Below are 21,392 nucleotides of genomic sequence, written 5' to 3'. Positions count from 1 at the left end.
ACTACTGGAACGTCAACTTTACCAAGACAGTGATTAATAAGGAGATCTATTGTGTATGGCAGCTTCTCCAATAAAGAAAAAAAGCTGATTTGACAAACAACTCCCATATGGGTCAAGCATTATGTGTGCTTGTATAAGTATATAAATGACTGTGTGAAAAAATGGATGGAACGAGTGCACATTCCCACAAAAGAACATTTTTCATAGCAAAAACACCTGCTTTTCTCTCCACTGTCTGTTTTAACATTAATGACATTAACAGGCGCAGTAACAGCTTCATCCGTCCACTAGTCCTATTCTATCTCTATCTCTCTTAAACACAGACACACAAATGAGGCATTTAGGGACACAATTAAAATCCATCCTCTGCGTCCAGTGTCTCTCACTGTCTCACACACACACACACACACACACACACACACACACACACACAAAAGCACAGAGCCCTCTCCTGATCCCCTTTTTTCCCAGTCACCCAATGGAAAAGATCCTGTTTAACCATCATCAGTGGAAGAGGAGGGTGGAGTGGAGTGGAACAGAGGAGCAGAGGAATAAACCATCTACGAAGCAGCCGTCTGAGAACGGCGACCAGACATACCTGAGTTGTCGGAAAACTGCGGCACCTCCCAAACGGCCGCCGTCTCTGTGTCTGTGGCCTGGACTGTGGGCGGCGACCTGCACCTGTCAATCACCGGGGGCTCCGTATCTAGAAAGGCATAAAAGGTTATTAACAGTGTCTGCAGTGAGCGTGACCTTTGTGAACATTAAACATATTGATTACAGTCATTTAGTATCAGAGCAATCAAACCTGCAATCACAGCCATGTGTAGGTAAAAAAAACATGGTACAGTTTTAACACACAAACACACAATTGACTGAAATACATTAGAACAATATTGAAGAAACACAGTTTGCTACACTGTGATCTGACTTTTTCGATGCAGCAGTACTCAGTGTCAGAGGGCACCAGTTAAACACATGTCTCTAATAAAAACCCACAACGTTCCACCACCATAATAACATATGGAAATGTTCACGGCTACCATGCTTGAGGTTTTTCCCCCTGACTGCTGTGATTATTGAGCGGTTGACACAGGACACCCCTGTTTTTCACTCTCTACAGTAACGCTATTTGGCACCTGCTGGTGCGGACACACTCCCTTACTGGTGAGTACATCAATTAAATTTCTCATTCAGTGTAAATTAGTTTTACACTGAATGAGAAAAATAAGCTGCAGCACAGGTCAGGGGGTGGGGTCTGCACAGAGGGATAGAGAGGCTGTCCTGAAACTGAGAGGCCACCGGTTTGAACCTCACTAAGGCCCATGGTCTTAAAGCTTTAAAATGGCTCAACTTAGGCTTCTTCATGCAAGTATGTCAACTAATTTAGAGTAAAACGTTGACTCTTCTTTTTTCTTTTTGTGTCTTAATACAAATGTTCTTGCCTTTTACATGTGACAGAGATCTTCTATATTCTACTAAGCAGGAGAAGGCATGTTGCTAATTATCATCAATTTGTGGTGCTTTTCCTCTGTTGAAAAACCTCTGGTTGATGGAAACACTCGGCAAACAGTGGATTTAATTGATTACAGAAGCAGAAGCATTAGTTTTTTTTTGTTTTTTTTTTTTAGATGTGTGTGCCTTTCTCTTTAATCAGTTTTGAGGCGAACCACAAAGTAGATATTGTGGTTCAGAGTGGTACAAGATCAACTCCTGGGGCATGCCACATCTATTTGAATGCATAAACTGGAATTTGTCAGCACTGCCACGAAAAAATAAATGTTAATAAATAAAGTAATCTAAAACATATTTCATATACAAAGCAGCTCGACTCTATGTACTTGAGCCAGAAGTTGCAGAGACAAAAGACAAAACAATAGACAGAAAGCCAAATAGCTGATGTCACTGTTATCAGAAAGACGCCTCACTTCATGAAATGGGATGTCTGGGTATCGTTTGTGGGGTCCTTAAAGGAGCTATTTGTAAGTTTCGCCATCGCTACATAGACACAGTTAACATTAACAGCTGTTTACTTGCCAGGAGCTTTTGCTATTGTTGTATTTCAAGTCAAGAGCAGTGCTACTTCTTCATGACAGACTGGACGCTGCAGTGACTCACTATCAAAAAGTGATGAGATGGTCCAACCGGGCTGGGGCTAGCATGCTAACTTAAGAAGAAGAAAACAGGCAAAAGAAATAGAAGCAAAACAAGGCTTAACAGTGGTGTCGCTTTCCACTGCTGGAGACAGCTCCTGATGAGTAAAGGAGTGGTGAAGTTTGATGCTGAACTTGCAATGTTTCTTCTAGATTGGTAAGTAAACAGCTGTTAATGCTAATACTGGCTATGTCGCAATAACAAAACTTACAACTACCTCCTTCAAGTTTTTGTTTGGTAAGAAAAAATGAAACAGTAAAAATTGGCCCCATTCATTCTTAGACCTAGAGACACAACCAATAGTTGGGATACAACAATGGGGGGATGCAAATTCTGAAATTTCCATTCTACAAATGTTTGTTGTTTTTACACCTATGCCCTTCATTTCATAATTAATTAAACCCTAGAAAAGGGATCCTAAAAAGACATAAAAAGTGGAACTGAGCATGAAGGGTGCAGAGTGTAAAGAAAGCCTTCCCCTCTCTCTGACTAGAATCAGCCATGGAGGCCATATGCAGCATCCATTGTTTGCTGTGATACAGTCTCCAGAAGGATGAGCTCACCAATGACTGTGACTGTAAAGGAGCAGTTGGCTTGGTTCCCGGAGCGGTCGGTCGCAATGTAGGTGATGGTCTCCTTTCCAGTGGGGAACAGCTGGGGAGGGGTGTAGACTGGCTTCACCTGCACCACCACCTGGAGGAGGGAGAGACAGTAAATATGAAGAAGAAGAGAGAGTAATGATGAGAGATGCTCTTGTTCTGTACCAGCATCTGCAAAGTAATCGACAAGATCCTTTTCTTTTGTTTTGCTGTGCTGCACACAGATGGCTTGATGAATATCATTAGAAACTAGAATATACTGTAATTCACTAACTGATAATCATATGAAATAAGCCTTTGTAGTTAATCTTATCGCATACAGAACACTACAGCATGCAGCAGTACAGTATGTGTATGTTTATCTCTTTTTTAAAAGAAAGAAAAAAATTATCTTTGACCTTTTGCATGTTTTTAATCATCTCAAATTTATCTTTTGAATCCCTATGTCCTAGAATCACTGTGGTGAATGAAGCTGTGTGAAGTGTCGATGAGCCAAACATTCTGTTGTTGTAACTTCTCAGATGTGAGGATTAGCTGATTAGCTTGGGTTTTGGACTGTTAAGCCATGTGAAAACCTCACATTGGCCTGTGTTATGGGTATTTTAGAGACTGAAATATAAGACGTTAATCAAACAAATCTTTGACAGTTTAAAAGAGATCAGCTGTTAAACATCCAACCTCCTCTTTAGAGTTGTCGGTGGCATTTGGGACGTTCCAGCTGACGTTGGCAGTTCCATGTCGATTATCTGTCTCTGCAACGATGTCCCCGGGGCACTGCATCCATGGTGGTTCAGCGTCTGAAGAGACACGGAGAATCAGACGAGGAACGAAAATGTTTTAACTGAGTCCAACAAACTAAATTAGAATTGACATTAGACTCAAATATCGCAGATGTTCACCCCATCACAAACTGCATATACGCTGAACTCGGCCTGCTCCTTGTTATCGCTGAGGGAGTAGGAGTGTGATGTCATTTGACCCCTGACCTCTTAAATCACAACACGTCACACACTCATTATTGGTCATTACTGAATCAAACAGAGACTGTTGCTACAAGACCAGAGCCCACTGATGTTGCAGTGTATGTGGTTCTAACTGCCTTATCTCTCTGCATCCATTACCTCAACATCAGACCACAATGGTGGAGCATAGGTTAAAAGAGATAGAGGCGAGATGACATGTGAAAGATGCTTTGTGTCATTGTCAAAACAGCTGGGCTCATGGAAAAGGAAGCTTCGTCATCATGGACAAATTATATTTTTTGGCTTCGATAATCACAAATCTGAATCGCAGCTCCAGAGTTGCGATGGATTTGCTCATGTTAAGAGCTACTGATAGGAAGGACCGTAGCAGACCACAGTACATGAGCTAATTCTGAAATTAAATCCAAGGAAAAATGGAGGTTAAAGTGTTTTTTTAAGTCTATTTTCTTTGTGATCAACCCTTATCAGTCCCAGTAGACTGCTGATGAGAAACTGTTGAAGTGCTTGTACTTGAACTGAGTGGTGCATCTTGCCCCCAGTCAATATATCAATCATTAGTAACATGAGCTATTATGCTTGGCTGTGACGAGTCCTTGCATGTTGGTATGGCAATCCAGTAAACGTGTTCATCACAGGCTGGTTGTCCCTCGCTCTCCTTAACGTGGGAAAAGGCTGCACAAAGTTACCTGAATAGTTACTTATGTTATTTATTCTTTATGATGTTTTACACTATTATTAAATGATTCACATTTCAGGAGCTGACGTTTGATGCTTCTGAGGAAAGGAAGGTTAAAAACATGGTTTCCACTGATAAAGAACTAAGTATAAGTTACTCTGAGTATATGTTTGTTGTTGCAGTTGCACTAAATCTCAGTCTGTAGGATTTATTAGATATGTATGAAGCTGAGGTAACCCCACAGTTCTTGTCAGTTTCACTAAAACACCAGGTTTCATTCATTAGTTCTGTACCGTTCTGTAATGAGCTTTTGTAACAGAATTCAAGTCTTGAATGAAATTATCCACATCAGATATTTCTTGGGTTGTCCTGAAAAAGAAAATGTTTAACACATCCATATTTGAAGCTAATTAGAAATTTTAAGAGGCACATAAATGAAAGAAGTATTAAAATGCAGGATTTAAACATATGCAAAACCTCATGCCAAATGTTGATCCACAGTATTTACTGCCAGGTATAGTAAAAAGCAATGAGGCTGTAAGTAGGATAAAGATTTGAGTAGACACAGTTGTGTTTGCAAAGTCTCAGAAAAGCAGGTCAAGTCTGGCTGCATAAAAGTGATTTAATCCTCTCACTTTCATTATAAGTGACTTTCAGGATTTCTATTAGTTTTAGTAGGAAACATTAGGTCATGGTTAGTAGCCCTCTCAATATGAAGCATGTTGTCGCTAAAAAAACAATGTTATAATAACGTCAACCTGTTTGGCTGGTGGCAACCACCAGCCACCGTGACCCTTGGATGAAACAGTTTCTTCCGTGGTCTCATTCTCCACGCAGCATGTTGTAATAATGTGAACCCAGCACAGTTCAGTTCAACCCAGTTCAAGCCTGCTTTAAATGAGGAAAGCCTCCAAGAGCTGAATCTCCCATCGATCGACAGTGGTCATGCCTGTTGCGTTGTGTAAGAGAGCTAGTTCCCATCTGGACCTGATGACCCATCTACTTAGGCATCCATCTCTGCTAAACACGAACACACTCAGCTCCAATCGGCCCCATTCATCTTCATAACAACGGAGGAATATTTCACTTTGGGTGTCATCAACATGAAGCGAAGGGCGAAAGGAGCCAGAAGCTGACAAAGAGCACTTCTGACTTTGTCACAACTTTCTCTTTCCTGATCTCCTCATATCACCGCTCTCCCTCTTTATTCTCTCCATCCCACCCACGTTTTAACTTCTATTTTTCTCCCATCCTCCTCCTTCCATCAGCTCATTTGAGCCTTCTCTCTACCATTATAAAAACACCTACAGATGACTCATCCCCCCCTCACCTCCCTGTGCGCCCTGCCTCTCCCTTCATTTTCATCTTTATTGCACCTCTTCCTCCACTTAACGACAGCAGCTCCTTCATTAGTAAACTTTCTCTGTGAGGAAATGAGGGGATTGAGGACATTTGAGGGGAGGCAGGCGCAGCCGCTCTGCACCACCTGTTTCACCTGCAAGGCATCTGGAGGGCTCAAGTCCATTATAATGATCTCCAGAGCCCAGTTGGGGTGGAGGAGGGGGGTGGGGACGTGAGAGCTTGGACATGGTATGGTTTGAGTTAGTGACCCAAAGCCTGCTTCAAAATGGGGTTAGCACCATTCTCACCATTCACAAAGTGGAGAAAAATGCAGAGAGGGGGGAATGGAGACTGGAAAAAAATTCTCCCTCCAAGTTTCCTGCTGTTTTATTTTTATATCTTCCTCACTTTCTCCACATATTCTGTATCTTTCTTTTTAGCTCTTTTAACAATCCCTCTTTTTCTGCCTTGCAAATAAACTCAACACATTACAAATGTCATTCCGTCTAGCACTGGAATATTAATTGAAGCAGCCATATTGAACTTACAAACAACTTAATGGTGGAAAACTGTCTGGCAGAGACAAGTGCAGTCAAACAAGACCAGTGAGGACATTATGTTTTTAAAACCATCAATCGATCCTTCATTTTTTCTCAAATTCAGTCCTGCTCTGCTGTAGGGGCATTTGTATTTTAAAGTATGTAATTTTGGGAAATACTCGAATTAGATTCTTGCTGAGAATTATCATCAATTTCACTCTTGTGTCTTTATGCCAAGCATGGAAGTCACTGTGCGCCACATTATGTTGTTTTTACATTTGTATACATATGAAACAAACACAATATAAAATGTTAACTACTGGGCTTTAGATGTGTTTATGCTAAGGTAATTGCTGCCCGTCTCTATTTCCGTACTTAGTGCACAGACACGGGACTGATCTCTTGGTGAGACAGAGAATGACTATTTATTTCTAAAAATGTCAACTATTCCTTTAAATATACCCCAACCAATATAATTAGTGAAAAAAAAACATACAAAAAGCTAAACTCCATCCATGTTTCACATCACATACAGACACACACACACACACACATTGTGCGTCACCTGTACAGACGGCCTTATAGACATTAGCTGTCCAGTTTCCTGAGCCCATGCACACCGCCTTCCTGTTTCCTTGGAGACTGTAACCTTGACGACAGGTGAGCAGGCAAATGGAGCCCGGCGATGCTGCCCTCCTCCCGCAGGCAGGGGGCGACAGCAAGATGTTCTTCAGAGGCACGATGGGGGGACAGCGCACCTCTGGGGAGAGAGCGACAGAGACCAGGACATGAATCTGATATCTGAGAAGGTTTATTTAAATATCTGCAGACAAAAACACTCATCTCGACTGGATCCCCCATCTCATGACTTTTATTAATCATTATTAAAAGTTGTACTGCTGTGGGCTGAGTTAGTATCTATTGTCCATTAATGAGATCAGACCTGCTGCAGGAAAAGTCGAGCATTTGAAGATAAGGCGAGTCAGAGCAGAAGAGACAAAAAGAGAAGAAAAACTCTATCATGAGCATGTTTCCTGTGTTTTTTACCCGAATGTGATAAAATCTTACTTTGAGCAGGCTCCGCTATAAAGGCAAAAAAAAACAAAACTATTTTCAGTTTGTGTGTAACTGAAACTGGCACAAACACAGCAAACATTTGGTCGGAAATAAACCTAAGAAAGCGGTGACCACAGGACTCGTACACTGGAGGCTTTTTATGCATTTTTTGGGATGCAGGCTCGTGTGGCTTTTACTTGATGATGGATAGATCATTCTCATTCTCTCCCTCTCTGTCTCCTGTTTCACCGGCTTTGGCTGTAAGAGCTATCAAGGGAAAACTCACTGAGAGGGAGATTTCAATCAGATGAAAAAAATATCTGTACATCCTCTCAGGGCAGTTGAGGTGATCCTGTTTCACCACAGTGCAAACAAACACTATAGCACACCGCTCCGCTGCAACGGCAGCCCATAGAGCGCTCTTAGTTGCGTTAAAGGGGTAATGACAGTCTGTGGGCAAACACTGAGATGGCCAAACAAACAATCAAGACTAGCGAGAAAGAGATGGTAGTTATCGATAAACCCAGAGCGTTTTCCGGAAGCGGACCGGTTGGGCGTTTTAAATAGAGCAGCTAGCTGGTTGGTTGGAAGTGAGTCAGCGCAGTGAGGCCGGAGGCTTGTGGCTAAACACTCTCACACTGTCCCTTTTTTGTGTGTTGGTGTGCCTGACCTGGGTGCTCTCTGTGGTGGGCATGAGTGTGTGCAACTATTTTAACTTAACTATCAGTTTTGAAGTGTGTGGGTAACTCTGTGTGCATGTGTGCTTGTGGTGACTGTAGCTTGGCGATGAGAAAGCAGATGTATCTTTCTGTGGGCTCTATAATGTAGTGCAGCTCTGTGCAAACACACAGCATATGTTTAACCGCTGTGCATTTGCGAGTTACCTCATGTGTGTTTACATGTGTGTGCAAAGCCACATGTTTTTACACAGAAATATCCACATTATTTTAGAGGCAGTCATTTGATAAATGATCTGTCTTTTTTTTTTTCCAGCCAAGCAGAATTCAGTGACCGAGACTGATAATATGAGCTTAGAGGTAAATACATTCAGGCTGCAAAAGACTCTATTGTGTGTGTTTGAGTGCGTGATTTATCATGGAAAATAATGCAAATTGAATAATCAAATAAAGAAATCTAATTTTCCTCAAAAGATGAGGGAACCATAAGACTTTGGATGAAAATGTGACACGTGAAAACAGATGCCCTTGGGGAGGGCATCTAGGAGATTTCTATTAGGATGTTTGCCAAAATGGCCAAATATACCGTACCTATATTACTTCAAGTACTTGTATAAATGAGCTATTAATAAGTTTATTAGCAAAAACAAGACATATCACCTGAATAAATGATTGTTAGGACAAAACTGGTTATGTCTTAACGTAGATTTATTTTGTCTTTAGGTCAGAATGTTGTAAAATGTTCAACGATGCACTTTGTTACACAAACACACAGTAAGACAGAGGATAAGAGAACGGTTTGGGGTGATGAAGGCTTACCCACACACCGAGGTTGGGGTCCACTCCACTGGGAGTTGGCCTGGCAGGTGAGTCTGAAGTCTCCCTCTAGCCTGTAGCCTCTCTCACAGCCCACCTGACACTCCGCCCTGTAGGAGGCGCCGCCATTGCTGCACCTCAGGAAGCCGTGCTGTGGCCGAGAGAGTGGCGGGCAGGAGCGTACTGGTCAGGAAAAATAAAGAGATGAACGATCAGCAAAACAGAGACACAAAACACATAATATGTTCTGAAAGATCCGTTGCTAATGTGGTTATTGTTTATTTCTTCAGCTCTTTTGTTTTGTGAGTGTTTAATTTGCTGTAAGCACTTTTGAATATTTTTGAAAGCTGAAACAATAAACAATAAAAAATAAAAGCCTGGAAGAAAGCATGAGCAACTGATTCAACAGCAATGAAAGAGCACATGCAAATACATTTTATGGTTTTGTTTTAGCCAATTTGACAATCAAAAAATATGTTATTACTGGCAGCCGGCCTACATTTAATACAATTGAATCTATTTTTAGCCAAAGACCAAGAAGAATGAAGCCAATTCAACTCTAATGAAAGGTTCATTTTAAATAACCAGCTGCACCAAAAGTCAGTCCACCCGTCATTAATGAGATTCCACGGATGAGACCAAACTTGCATAATGTGTTTTGCCATTGTTCGCTCGATTGTTTTCAGCTGCTCTTTGTTGTAGGGGTTTTGTTGCTCTACCTAGTTGTTCTACCAAGATGTTCTATTGGATTCAAGTCAAGGGACAAACGTATCCAGGTCATATTTTTCACTTCTTTCTTCTTTGCAAACTCTTGTGTGTTTGGAAAACTCATCTCCTGCCAAACTTCTTGACACTGGGAGTCGTCTTTTCATTCACTATTTGGGTACAACTTTGCATTCATGGTGGCATCTACAAGTGTCATCTCCCCCACACCTCCTGCATTCATGCAGGCCCATATCAGCTCACTCCCTCCTCCATGTTTCAGTTGGCGCTGTGGTAGTCCTGGCCAGGTCCACACCAAACATGCCGGACTCCATCTGATCCAGACTAATTTATTTTTGGTTTCATCTGACCAAAGAATGTGCTGCCAATATTCACTAGGCTTCATTTCATGTTCTTTGGCAAGGTTTAATCTTCTCATTTTGTGAGCAATGGCTTACTTCTTAGATGCCGTCTGCAGAGGTTGACTTAATGCATATCTGATCAGTCACCCAAATGCCACAGATAATCCTTGTGCCAAGTCAGAAGCACTTACCCGTCTGTTTTTCAAAGCAAGGCTGTGTAAATAGTGAATTGTTTTCAAGGAGGTCTGCTGCTCCTCCTGTGGTTGGTAGCGTGACTCCTCCTTTACTTCCTCACCACTGCTGCAACTGTGTTTCAATGTCAGTGGCGGCATTGCTCTCATACCCTCTCTGTCTTTTATACTAGTTCAGGGAATCCTCACCATGTGGACAGCTGTGGTGTTCACAGGTCATTTTTTTGTAACCTTGTTCATGCAATCAGCCTGGATTACAAATCACAGGTGGACTCACTTCTGTTGCACTGAGGTTGTACTTTGGGGCCCATATTTCCGATGTCGTCTAATAAGTTTGTTTTCAAATATACATAAGATGAAATACTCAACACTTCAACCTAAAAATGTTATTCACATTACACTACATTTTAGTGATACTGCACAGGGGTGCACTCAATTTTGTTGTGTACTATAAATCTGAATGTGTGACTCAGCAAAAGCCCACCTGTGTGCTTCTCTGGGATGTCTAAAACAAATCCAAATTCGTTATTAATTTATGGTTTACAAATACTTTTCATCCAGGTTTGAGGAATGGCTGATAAACACAAGTACTGTATATGAATCACAAGGGGAGAGAAAGCAGTAAATCAGCTTCAGGAATGTACAGCTCTATATCATCTGTAGTGATAAATTGGGACCTATCATTTAACCCAAAGCGTGAAATCCCCTGTGAAATAAAAGAAAAAAAAATACAGTGTGTGTGTGTGTCTGTTCTTTATTATGCTGAGGTCTAGAAAAGGGTGTGTAGTGTGTTATTTCTCATCACCACCCATAGACAGACAGGCGGTTCAGAGGAGACCCCCTCCCTCAGGGCTTAACTAGCTGGGAGGTCTTAGAGTATGTGGTGAAGACTAAACTTAGTGTAACACATACAAGCAGACATATGCACACACACTTAGAAATATATACCCAAAGCCACGTACTATAAATCTCCCACACACACCCTTGAATATTCAGTGTCTCGGTATTTCTATGAGTCACTCTGCTGCTGTCTTACTCTTAAAACTGGCATCATTAATGTCTTGACCCCTCCAACTCCCTCTTCCTCTTTCTGTCCCGTCTGCTTTCTTGAACTCCCTCACGCTCTTGTTCCCTTCCGTACAACCTTCTGTCCTTCCTTTCCTTATATCCTTTCTTCCTGTTCACCTCACCCTCTCTTTAATTGAATCAATCCTCACTGCCTTTCCTCCTCTCAACATTTGCTCTGGCAGAAAGCAGTAGCATTCCCAGTAAATGCTGACTCCTTGTTTAAACTAAACACATGATCTCAAGTCTTTACGTGCTGACACACACACGCGGACTCTGTCCTGTTCTCTCCTGGTGGACAGTTGCAGCGAATCACTGCAACCAATCAACTCCTATGCTTCATCTTAATTAGTTGATTTAGTGCTGCATAAATGTTTATGAAAGTTTGCAGAGATCAGAGGAGAGGCGTCGGAATCCGAGTGCTTTGATGAAGGTCCCATAGTTTAATAAGGAATTATATGAGACATGTGGTGTGGAGGGACCTGCTGGAATTAATCAGACAAACTTGTATATTTGTGGGTAATCACTATATAACCAGGAGCACTGATCTGTAAGATACTGTATGCACCTTGCAAGATAATACAAAGTCTCCAATTATGTAATCAATCGGATGCCATATGCAATAAGTATGTCACTTAACGTTTAACACAACTTAAACATTTGGGAAATTTCTGGTTATAACTGGAGCTAGAACATAGGATAGTATTCATTACCTTGCTTTTATATTACAAGTGATATGATCAGCAACCCAACAAACCAATAAAATAACATTTATTTCCTCACACAGCTCAGCAATCAAGAAGCTTTACTAATATTGAGATAATCAACAAGCTGTGAAAGAGAAATTCTTCAACTTCATCAACTAGAGCAACCAAATCAGATTTCTGTGCTTAGGTGCTTTTCCAGCCAATGCAATGTAGCTTTATCTTTTTGCAATTTATATTTGTTTTTGTGATGTTTTTGTTAAAGAGGGGGCAATAGAAGGACGAAAGGAGATGAAGGGGGAGAGAGTGATGGGGAAGATCCCTCAGCTGGACTGGATGTAAAGAGCCTTAAACCCCTCGGCCCACAGTTTGGTGGATTTTTTAGTACAACAAATGTAAGTAAACATCTTACAATAATTCATATATCAAGCAAAAAGACCAAAAAATCTCCAGTTCCAGCCTCTCAAATATGAAAATGTCCTGTTTTTCTCTGTTTTATATCATTATGAGCTGAATTACTTTGGCTTTTTGACCGGTTGGTTGAACAGACAAACTCTGGGAAATTCTGATGCACATTTTTCACAATTTTCTAACATTTCATAGAGCAAATGATTGAGCCATTAATCAACAAATAACATGCAAATTAACATATAGTGAGAATAATGCTTCTGCGTCATTTCTGTTGCTATGCTGCACTGAAGAGAAAGCTGCCAAATTGTTTTTTCCAGTGAGAGAACATTTCAAGGTTGTTAAGAGAAGGCCTGAGTTCCTGCTGCTTCCTCCTCACCTCTGCAGCTGGCAGGTGTCCCTGACCAGGTGCCATCAGCCTGGCACAGTCTGATGCTGGTCCCCTGGAGGTCGAAACCTGTCTGGCATCGCACACCACAGGCCGCATCGAAGTTGTTGTTACATACATTTTGGATGAAAAAGCCATTTTCTGGGGGAAACAGTGCTGGACAGTGAACCACTGGAAGAAGATAAGAGAAGAGAAGAGAAGTTAAAAAAAACAGTACTGATGCTGCTGTAGTGGAAGCTCCTGTGGGACAGACCAGAGAGTTAATGTTCCTGTCAAAAACAATGGCAAAGCTTGGAAGCAGAAAATTACAGATTGTCAAACACCACTTCTCCAGTCTGCACAGAGGGAATAAGATAAAGTGCAAAGCAGTGAATGAAGCTGGTGATAGATGATCATTGTTGTGTTCAGATGAACTGCTCTGTGGAAATCACTGGCTCATTCTTTGAGAAATGGGAGGGTCACTGAAATTACTGGAAGCCGTGTCATGATACAGGATGCTCTAATCTCATACTTCTGTGGAGCCAGTTGATTCATCAATATATCACTACATTTACCAGCCCTCATGGTTTTCTTGCCAGCATCTGATTTTCACTGCTCTCACTCAGAGATAAATTCTCCCAGATTTCTGCTCCTTTAGAGGATGTTTACTTGTGTTAAAACCTATATCATTTCCCTCATTATTACAAACTCACAAGGCCTGAAAATTACACTATTTCCAGTTTCCAGTTGGATGCCTACACAAATGCTACAGGTCTGTATTGACTGTAAATGCCACGTGCAGGATATTTGAAGGGAGACATTTGATTTTCTAACAGAGAGTGTGAGATGAAATCGTTATCCTGTGAAACAGAGAAGCCCCTCTTACCCTGGCAAGTCATGCCTATTTGCTGATAGCCTGGCTTGCAGAAGCAGTCACTGAGGGAAGTGCTCCCAGGCTGGGAGGTGTGCTGCAGGTCAGGGCACGGCAGGCAGGTGCTCAGCCCTCCTGGAGTTCCCTCTGGTTTGTAAGTGCCAGGTGGACACGCTGGTGGGATAAGAGAGGAGATATAGTTAGAAACTAATCCTGACATTGCTCATTAAAGATGCATGTAATATCACACACAAGAAAAGACAGAAAAAGACAGATGAATGGAAAGAGGATGATGGACATGTATAAAAGGAAATTTAGCTGAAATGAAAAACTGTCTCACTACTGCAGGACAGCTACAAATCTTCGTGACTGAAACCAAAAAACAGCTTTACAGATTTATGTGGAGACTTTGATCATATTCATGTCTGGACATGTAGTGGCGGAAAATGTGGCAAAAAAAAAAATGATCTCACTGGCTAGGTAAAAAAGAGAAGTTCAGTTCAGCATCTTAATTATTCCAAGCAGGGAAAACTGTTTTGTGGCACTGAACACCATAGACCATTTTCATTAGAGAGAAATGCAGCAATCAAAGAAAGGTTTACGAGCATCTAAAAGCAGTTCTGGTTGCATGTAAGCACACATGGGCTACATTAGAAAAACCCTTTTGATCACCTGCACGCGCACACACTCAGAGATACACACAGACATAATGGAGCATGTTTTCTATTAGCGTCACCTGAGTTGGATCAGAGGACATGCTGTAAGGATGAAGAGGCAGGGGTCGTATGAAGTTCCTCCAGCATTCTTTCATTCACCATCAATCAACTTCTTAAAAACCAGCAAGTGCATAGCTTTTGTTGCAGAGTGGAAATGAACGACTGAATCCATCACATGGGTCTTATCAGGGTTCAAAGGTTACTTTCGCATGGGAGTGTTCATGGGTTTTTCCTGATTAAAAGTGCGATCACTGATGTAATTTGCTGTTAAAATTTTCAGTGACGTGATCTTATTCAATTATATCAAGTGACCTCATGAGTCTATGATCTTTTTTAAATTAACCACTTTAAATTATCTCCAAAATTCAGTTTATGATTATTTGAATTATGTTATTACCAGGGACAACAGGCCTTATCGGCCATTATATGCATAGTTTCACACAAGCAATTTGCTGTGCTGACAGTTCCCATAATTCACAGCGATTACTGGTGCACTTAGAAGGGTAAAACCTTTATCAGTTGTTAACCAAACTCGAAGCAATTTTCTTCTGTGTTGGTTCTTTTCCTGTGTATCCAAACTCCTTTAAAAGGAAGCTTTTAAAACAGCACAAACACAGCCACAGTATCTTTGATGACCGCCGTTGTTATTTGCATGTATACATGACTCACACCAACTGTTTCTTACCATCACATTCTTAGTCACAGCTAACAAAACTCTCTCAGGAACTGCCGCAGAATCTCTTGGTTAACTGATGCTTGTAAATTGGTGTGAAATGTTCATGATCGCTCAGCGGGAATGCATGTTCAAACACATTTGAGAACAATCAAGTGTAAAAGTAATTGGTGACATCTCAGCACACACTTCTCTTCCACTTTCATTCACAGGACCCACATATGATGTAGGGTTAGTGAATGTGTGTTCAAGTGTGTGTGACCCCGCTCAAACCAGGCTGCTGGTCTCTCTATTGTTTACAGAGGCTGCAGTCTGACACTGCAGCTCCAGCAGATTACAGGTGTCATTTCTGTCCTGGGCACTGCAGCGCTGTTGCTAACGTCACAGGCTACTCAAGTCAATCCAAATGTTGTTTGCATTAACTGGAAAAACAAACCCATATAATATTGAGTGCAGGCGGTTTTCCGAATCCAAACAGGCTCCAAAGAAAAGGGAGTTTCCGACAGCTTCTTAGACAGTTTAATTTGGTGCCATGCACTTCAAATGAGAAAATCATCAACTCTCTTGACCCACACCCACACACATCATTTAAACACTTTAAATAAATAAACAAAAAAAATAAACTTGTATCCTATTGGGATATCTGAATGGATTCAAAGCCCCTTTAGTGTTAGCAACAACACGAGTAATGAGATTTACTAATATTTCAGGACATATAAAAAAATTACAATATGACTTTTTGTCACGATCTGAGTTTGTTGGATGCAGTTCAGGGGTATCCAGTTTAGTAAACTGTCAAACAGCAACATATAACAAGCAGGTTCAATTATAAGCTGTACTGTAGGTGCGACAGAGAATCCACAGTCCTAATATTCTTCACAACTCATTTACTCAACATTAAGCCAGAGGCCAGGTGTGAATTTCCACTGCTGAGCCAATGCCAGGCTGACACTCCCTCTCCTCCCTTCCCTCTCAGCTGAAACCCCGCAGCAGGTCAGCCAGGAGATGTTAACCGACTGTAAAGTAAGCACTGGCTGCTGGCACTAAAACGCACCCAGTAACCCACATCAAACACACACACACACACACAAAAGCCATGTGGTTTACCTGTTCGGGTGCAGACAGTGTGTTTGCGTCGGTCTGCACTTTTCATTTGATAACAAAAGCAGCAACTTCTCTATCCTTTTAAACTCAGAGGAGGCATCTTACATAACGCAGATCGACAGCTAAAGTGTCCCCTGTTCAAGTCCTCGGGAATCTGTTTTACAGCTTCATTTAAGGTTTACAGGAAATCTAGTTATTTTTAATGTGAATAATAATTCACCCGCAGCGCAACAGTGGAAATACTGTATCCAAAAAAAAATATGAAATTTCAATTCCTGGCATGTTGCATGTGCTGGCAGGTAGAATGTACACAGACAGATGTATTGTCACACACATACACAAACACACACCCCCCCCACATGTAGAGTGTAGAAAGGCCAGAACTGGCCTCTGGCTACGGGAATCGGGGTGAAGGGCGAGGGGGGAGGGATGAACAGGAAGGGATAAATGATGAAAGAACAAGTACCCATGAATCTAAAATTAAACGGAAAAGCTGGAAGGTGAACGTGGAGAAAACTGTGTAAATTTCCTTTAAAATATACCCATGACTTCAGCCAGAAGACAGACCCCATGCTGAAACTAAGTGTGTTTGGACCCTGTGCTGGACTGAATTACGCAGCAGCCAATAGGCTCATTTTGGGTCCATCTACTCACTGTCTATGGCTGCGGCGTTAACTCTGCTGCACTGTACCCTTCATTTAGAGAGGAAGTGGACCGACAGCGGCCAGATGACCATAAAACAGAAAGAGCCTGCTGTGTCTGAACTGGCTGTAACCATATGTAGAGACAGCAGCTGGTCAAAGAGAACTACTGTACGCACTAATGATCTTAGGAAAGGAAAGAGTGAGCCTCAAAGATCAGGGCCTATTTACTCAGTTACAACAATATTTGAGCAATACTAATAACTAATAATGAAGTGAAATGACATTTCATAACATCACCAGCTTTAATACTTTCTGATTTAAAGTCCTCTTGATTTTCTTTGAATGGTTTCTTTAAAAATCTGCTCAGAGAGAAATATTACTTTAATAAAGGAACTTGTAAGCAGGCCAAACAATCATCTTTGAGAGAGAGAGACGGGAAGATACATTAAGAATAGATAACAAAAAGTATGTCTGATTTTCCAGCACGGCATGAATCCCTTCATCACTCCTGCACATTGGCAAGCCACTGTGACTCCCTTAACCACTGAACTGAGGTCCGCTTTGCCTCCTTTTAAAGCACAAGTCTGGCAATATTCTGCATTTTATTGTAAACAAACCCCATAAAAAGACCAAGACCAGAAAAGATTTATCCATTTAACCATTAATGCCTGTGTACAGTTGCCAAAGCCTGACATATATCATATTCCTATCTGCCATGGAGCTTCACTGTAGTCCAAAAAATATATCGGTGACCCACAGTTGTACTGGGTGACATGTTCCTTCAATACCATGAACTGCAGTGTATTTTAAGTAAGTACCTCATACACTGTCCTGTTGCTGTAAATACTCACTCGTGCACCAAATTTCTATCAATCTACAGCTAAAAATTCCTCAATAAATTCATTATTTAATCCTGTTTGAGTAGTTTGTCATAAAAACTACAGTTACCTGTTGTTGAGGAAATGAACTTATCCTCTTTGCAAAATTGAATTGTACTGTACATTTGTGACCTGTTTTTAAAGATTTACATTTACAGTAGGAACCAGCAGGTTTGGGGCTGAGCAGGGAAATTGGAAAATATTTAGAGTCACTCTGACGTATTGTTGGCTTCAGTGTTTTCATGAACAATAAGAAAAATATAGAATAACAGCAGCATTGTCCTTTAAAGTAATGCTCCATTAATTTAGCACTGCTCTGCTAACATTGTCAGACTCATGATGGACAGTTAAAAAAAAGGAGAAAAATGAATGTAGCAGAGACAATTTAATTGGAATAAATAGGAAGTCAAAAAGAAAAAGCAAGGACGAACCAAAGCACAGACTTGTTCATCTGCTAAACTCCTTTCTCCTAATATGAAGCAAGTCATTTAAACTGGCAGACATGTCTGGTCTGGGAGCCAAAGTTACTATCACACAAGCATCTCTCATGTCTCTGGGGGACACTGCGTTCGATTAGCCAGGCCTAAAAACAGACTGGGACTAAAATGATGAAAGGAGATCCAGAGGGAGAGCAAGAACATCTGCCTCCTCAGCCACAATGACAAACAGAGAGCGAAAGTCAGTGAGAGAGTGGTTTTCATCTTAGAGGGATATATTCTGCTTAGTCCAACAAAATCCACAATCACATGCTTGCAAGCACACATACCAGTCCATATAGTACTCACACACTCACTGCTTCCCACATGTTATTTTGAACATAAACCATTTATGTTTTTTAGAAGAGAGAATGAACTAAAAAAAAAAACCTGACATCTTCACTCGAATCCAGCTAGAAAAAAATATAAAGAGTGCGTGGTAGAGCTGGACATCAAACCTCAAAACATGGTTTGTACCAACATAAATGTTTCTGTAGCACAGAGTAATAAAAAGTAGCACGTACTGAAAGGATGCATTCAGCATTTGGTCTTCTTTGTTTCGGTTTCCTTTGATCAGACCCTGTGCCTGATTTCAATCAAAATTTTGCCAATTTTAGACAATTTTATTTGGGTAAACTTGCACAGATGCTTGTGTTTAGAAAACATACTACAACTACTTGCAAACTGAAACTGAGGAGAGGTTATTACAGAAATGAATCAAAAGGCACTGAAAAAAGTATAACTTTGGTATCAGTACAGAAATACAGATATTGCATTTACGAGAAAATCTTTAAGCAACACCCAGCGCTGTTCACATGTACAAGCTGGAAGTGATATTTGGTTTCCACAACCTGAATCAGGCAGATATAAATGCAGAACTGCAGAGGTAATTTCCAGTATGATGAATCATGATGAATGATGAGCAAAGGCAATGACCAAAAAGGTAGAGAAATGCCTGTTTTCCTTTTTGGATTCCCCTTTTTTTGACATAGAATCTCCGTATTGTCACTTTCCCACATATTGCACACTGTTATCATTGATACCAACATCTAAAACCACTGAAATGCTATCCAGCTAAAAATGCTCTCTGATTTTTTTTTTTTTTATGTGTTAGTGCTTTAGACAAGTGACAACCAGGGGAAAAAAACGCTGATAACTGGATATCACTTGAAAATATTTGATAAATGTTCTATATCTGCGCCAATATTGTTCCTATATCTTTTCTAAAACTTGAAGGGCACCCAGAGACAGCAGACCTCCACTAAGGCCAATGTCAAGCAACAAACACCAGACTTCACAGATAAAAATTCAAATTCACAGTAAATAATTTCGATCTGCCCCAAACTTTAAAGGTTTCTTCCCAGGCCCATCCCTGTGCCAAGTTCAGTGCAAATTGGTTATGTACTGTCCTGTATTAGATCAGAAAATATCTGATCAAGAACAACTTAACAACTCTGAGAGTATGACCAGGCATTTGAAGCTAACTCACAATACTTGACACTTTTCAGTAATAAATTATACCCTCGTCAATGCTCTCCAGGTCTTTGGTATTGTGTGATTGACACCTCACCGTTATATGGTGATTCAGTGAATTTACAATGGAGACAGAAAAACAGATGAATCAGAACAGAACTGTTGCTGTCTGAATGAACAGATAACATTATGGGCAGTATGTCCAAAGCAGACAATAAAAGTAACAAGTATTTTGTGACCCTATAATATTCATGATTCTGTGACCCAGTTCTGTCTGTCTGTCATCTTCAAAGCCAAACAATGGAGACAGAGTCCAGCAATATTGCAAATACGCTCTAAATTTGGACAGAGGCCTGCGGTTAAAGTCCTTCTCACATGAGAAGTGTTGTTAAGTTGGACCTTAAATTCCAGGGTTTTCACTGAGAAAACAATGTCCACATGCGAGGAAACTTTCCACTCCTAACTGAGACTTTCCATGCACACTTGAGGTGCATAAATAGACAATGGAAATGGACAATTAAAATGTATAGTCTAGCCTACAAAAACAGACTTATATCCATGCCACAGCCTGGCAGAGGCATTAAGAAACTATTGCTCAATTTGAATGTTTCATTTCAGGTAAACAGTCTGTATATACATTTGCTCAGAGCCAGCAGACTACATGCATCTCACATTGAATTCATCTGGACCACCAGGGGAGTTTAAAATGGTGGGATGTGAAGAATGTAAATGATACATATGTCCAGTCATGATGGACATTTTAATCTTTTAAGTGTCAGAAAGTAAAACACAACCCTAATGGCATTGATTAAACACCACACCTCCAGCTGTCAAGAGAGAGCATTAGCACCTTTCTACCTATTGCTACATATGGCAGAGTTTGCCTTGAGTTTCCTGAGCTCCAGGACGATGAAGAGTGACGATGAATCTGTGAGGTCCTGTTGAACCAAGAAGCTGGCACATGTGAGTGCAGCATCACCAAGCACCAATGACACAATGGCAAATTCCTTGTTCTTAAAGAGACAATATAAACAAGAGAAAATGGCAAAGTGGCAAACATAAGGTCACTAGGAAAACTCCTCCTTGTTGAAGTGTCCCTAAGCAAGACACAGGAACCCTTCCAGCTATAATAAAACTTCTGTTTCAGGTAATTATTATGGACCAGGAAGCATCCAGCAGCTGGTTTCAGACTTAGAATCCACTGAGAGAAATGAAACAGCTGTCACCTGGTTATCGTTCCACTTGGGGATACACTTTACCCCCCTCATAGAGTCAAAGACAGAAACCAAAATGTGCAATGGACTCTGTTTGCAACAATAAGGGTCACAGGAACTTTCCAACCTCAATACATGGGTCACCTGAAGCTGAAAAAGTTTGGGAATCCCATCATCATGGAATGTCAGGAGGCTCTAAATCACATTGGCAGAGTCTCATTGAAGTCTAGTCTGCTCTCCAGCTGGACTGCAGAGTAAAAAAGGGGGTGGGTGTGGGAGTGGGGGGGTGGCTGCTGCACAGCTGTCCACCTACACAGCCTCCATCTGGGGGCGGGATGGGGGTGGGAGACCTCCGCGGACCCCCTGATCCAAAGAATGTGAAACTTCTGCGATGTGATGCAAGGCAGTCTTTGGAGAGGAAACTGAGGAAGTTTAGTGCCTGCTCCACCGCTGTTTTCCTGCTTATTATTCAACCCTATTCCCAAAGGAGAATGATTTCACCACAATTGCTGGACACATTTTTTACAGATTCCCAAGGACAGGGAGACTGTCCTGCTTGCTTATTACAGACTCCGGGAACATTGGGGATGATCGGGAGAGCGAGGCAAACCGCTAAACAACTGTACAAACACAGGTTGGTCTCCAGTCTGGTGTGCCTGATTACAGATGTCAGTGTGCGAAGAAACGTTGTGATAGAAGGCCA

The 21,392-nt window shown here is 41.2% G+C and overlaps 1 protein-coding gene across 7 annotated transcripts in view; it reads right to left on the bottom strand.

Annotated features, from left to right (window-relative positions):
* The window catches only part of svep1 (sushi, von Willebrand factor type A, EGF and pentraxin domain containing 1), a 96,445-nt gene that overhangs the window by 33,235 nt on the left and 41,818 nt on the right, over positions 1-21,392 (bottom strand). For all 7 annotated transcript variants that reach the window (XM_071459693.1, XM_071459694.1, XM_071459696.1 and 4 more), the window contains 7 exons: positions 13,527-13,685; positions 12,653-12,832; positions 8,845-9,024; positions 6,858-7,052; positions 3,432-3,550; positions 2,718-2,847; positions 599-706 (listed from right to left, as the gene is read on the bottom strand). In XM_071459693.1, coding sequence (XP_071315794.1) covers positions 599-706; positions 2,718-2,847; positions 3,432-3,550; positions 6,858-7,052; positions 8,845-9,024; positions 12,653-12,832; positions 13,527-13,685 — 1,071 coding nt within the window. The remainder of the gene's footprint in view (positions 1-598; positions 707-2,717; positions 2,848-3,431; positions 3,551-6,857; positions 7,053-8,844; positions 9,025-12,652; positions 12,833-13,526; positions 13,686-21,392) is intronic.

This window comes from Trachinotus anak, unplaced genomic scaffold (genome assembly GCF_046630095.1).
Source record: "Trachinotus anak isolate AG129_WGS33_773 ecotype Australia unplaced genomic scaffold, CSIRO_AGI_Tana_v1 ptg000023l, whole genome shotgun sequence".
Lineage (NCBI taxonomy): Eukaryota > Metazoa > Chordata > Actinopteri > Carangiformes > Carangidae > Trachinotus > Trachinotus anak.
This window is presented reverse-complemented; position numbering and strand designations above follow the sequence as displayed.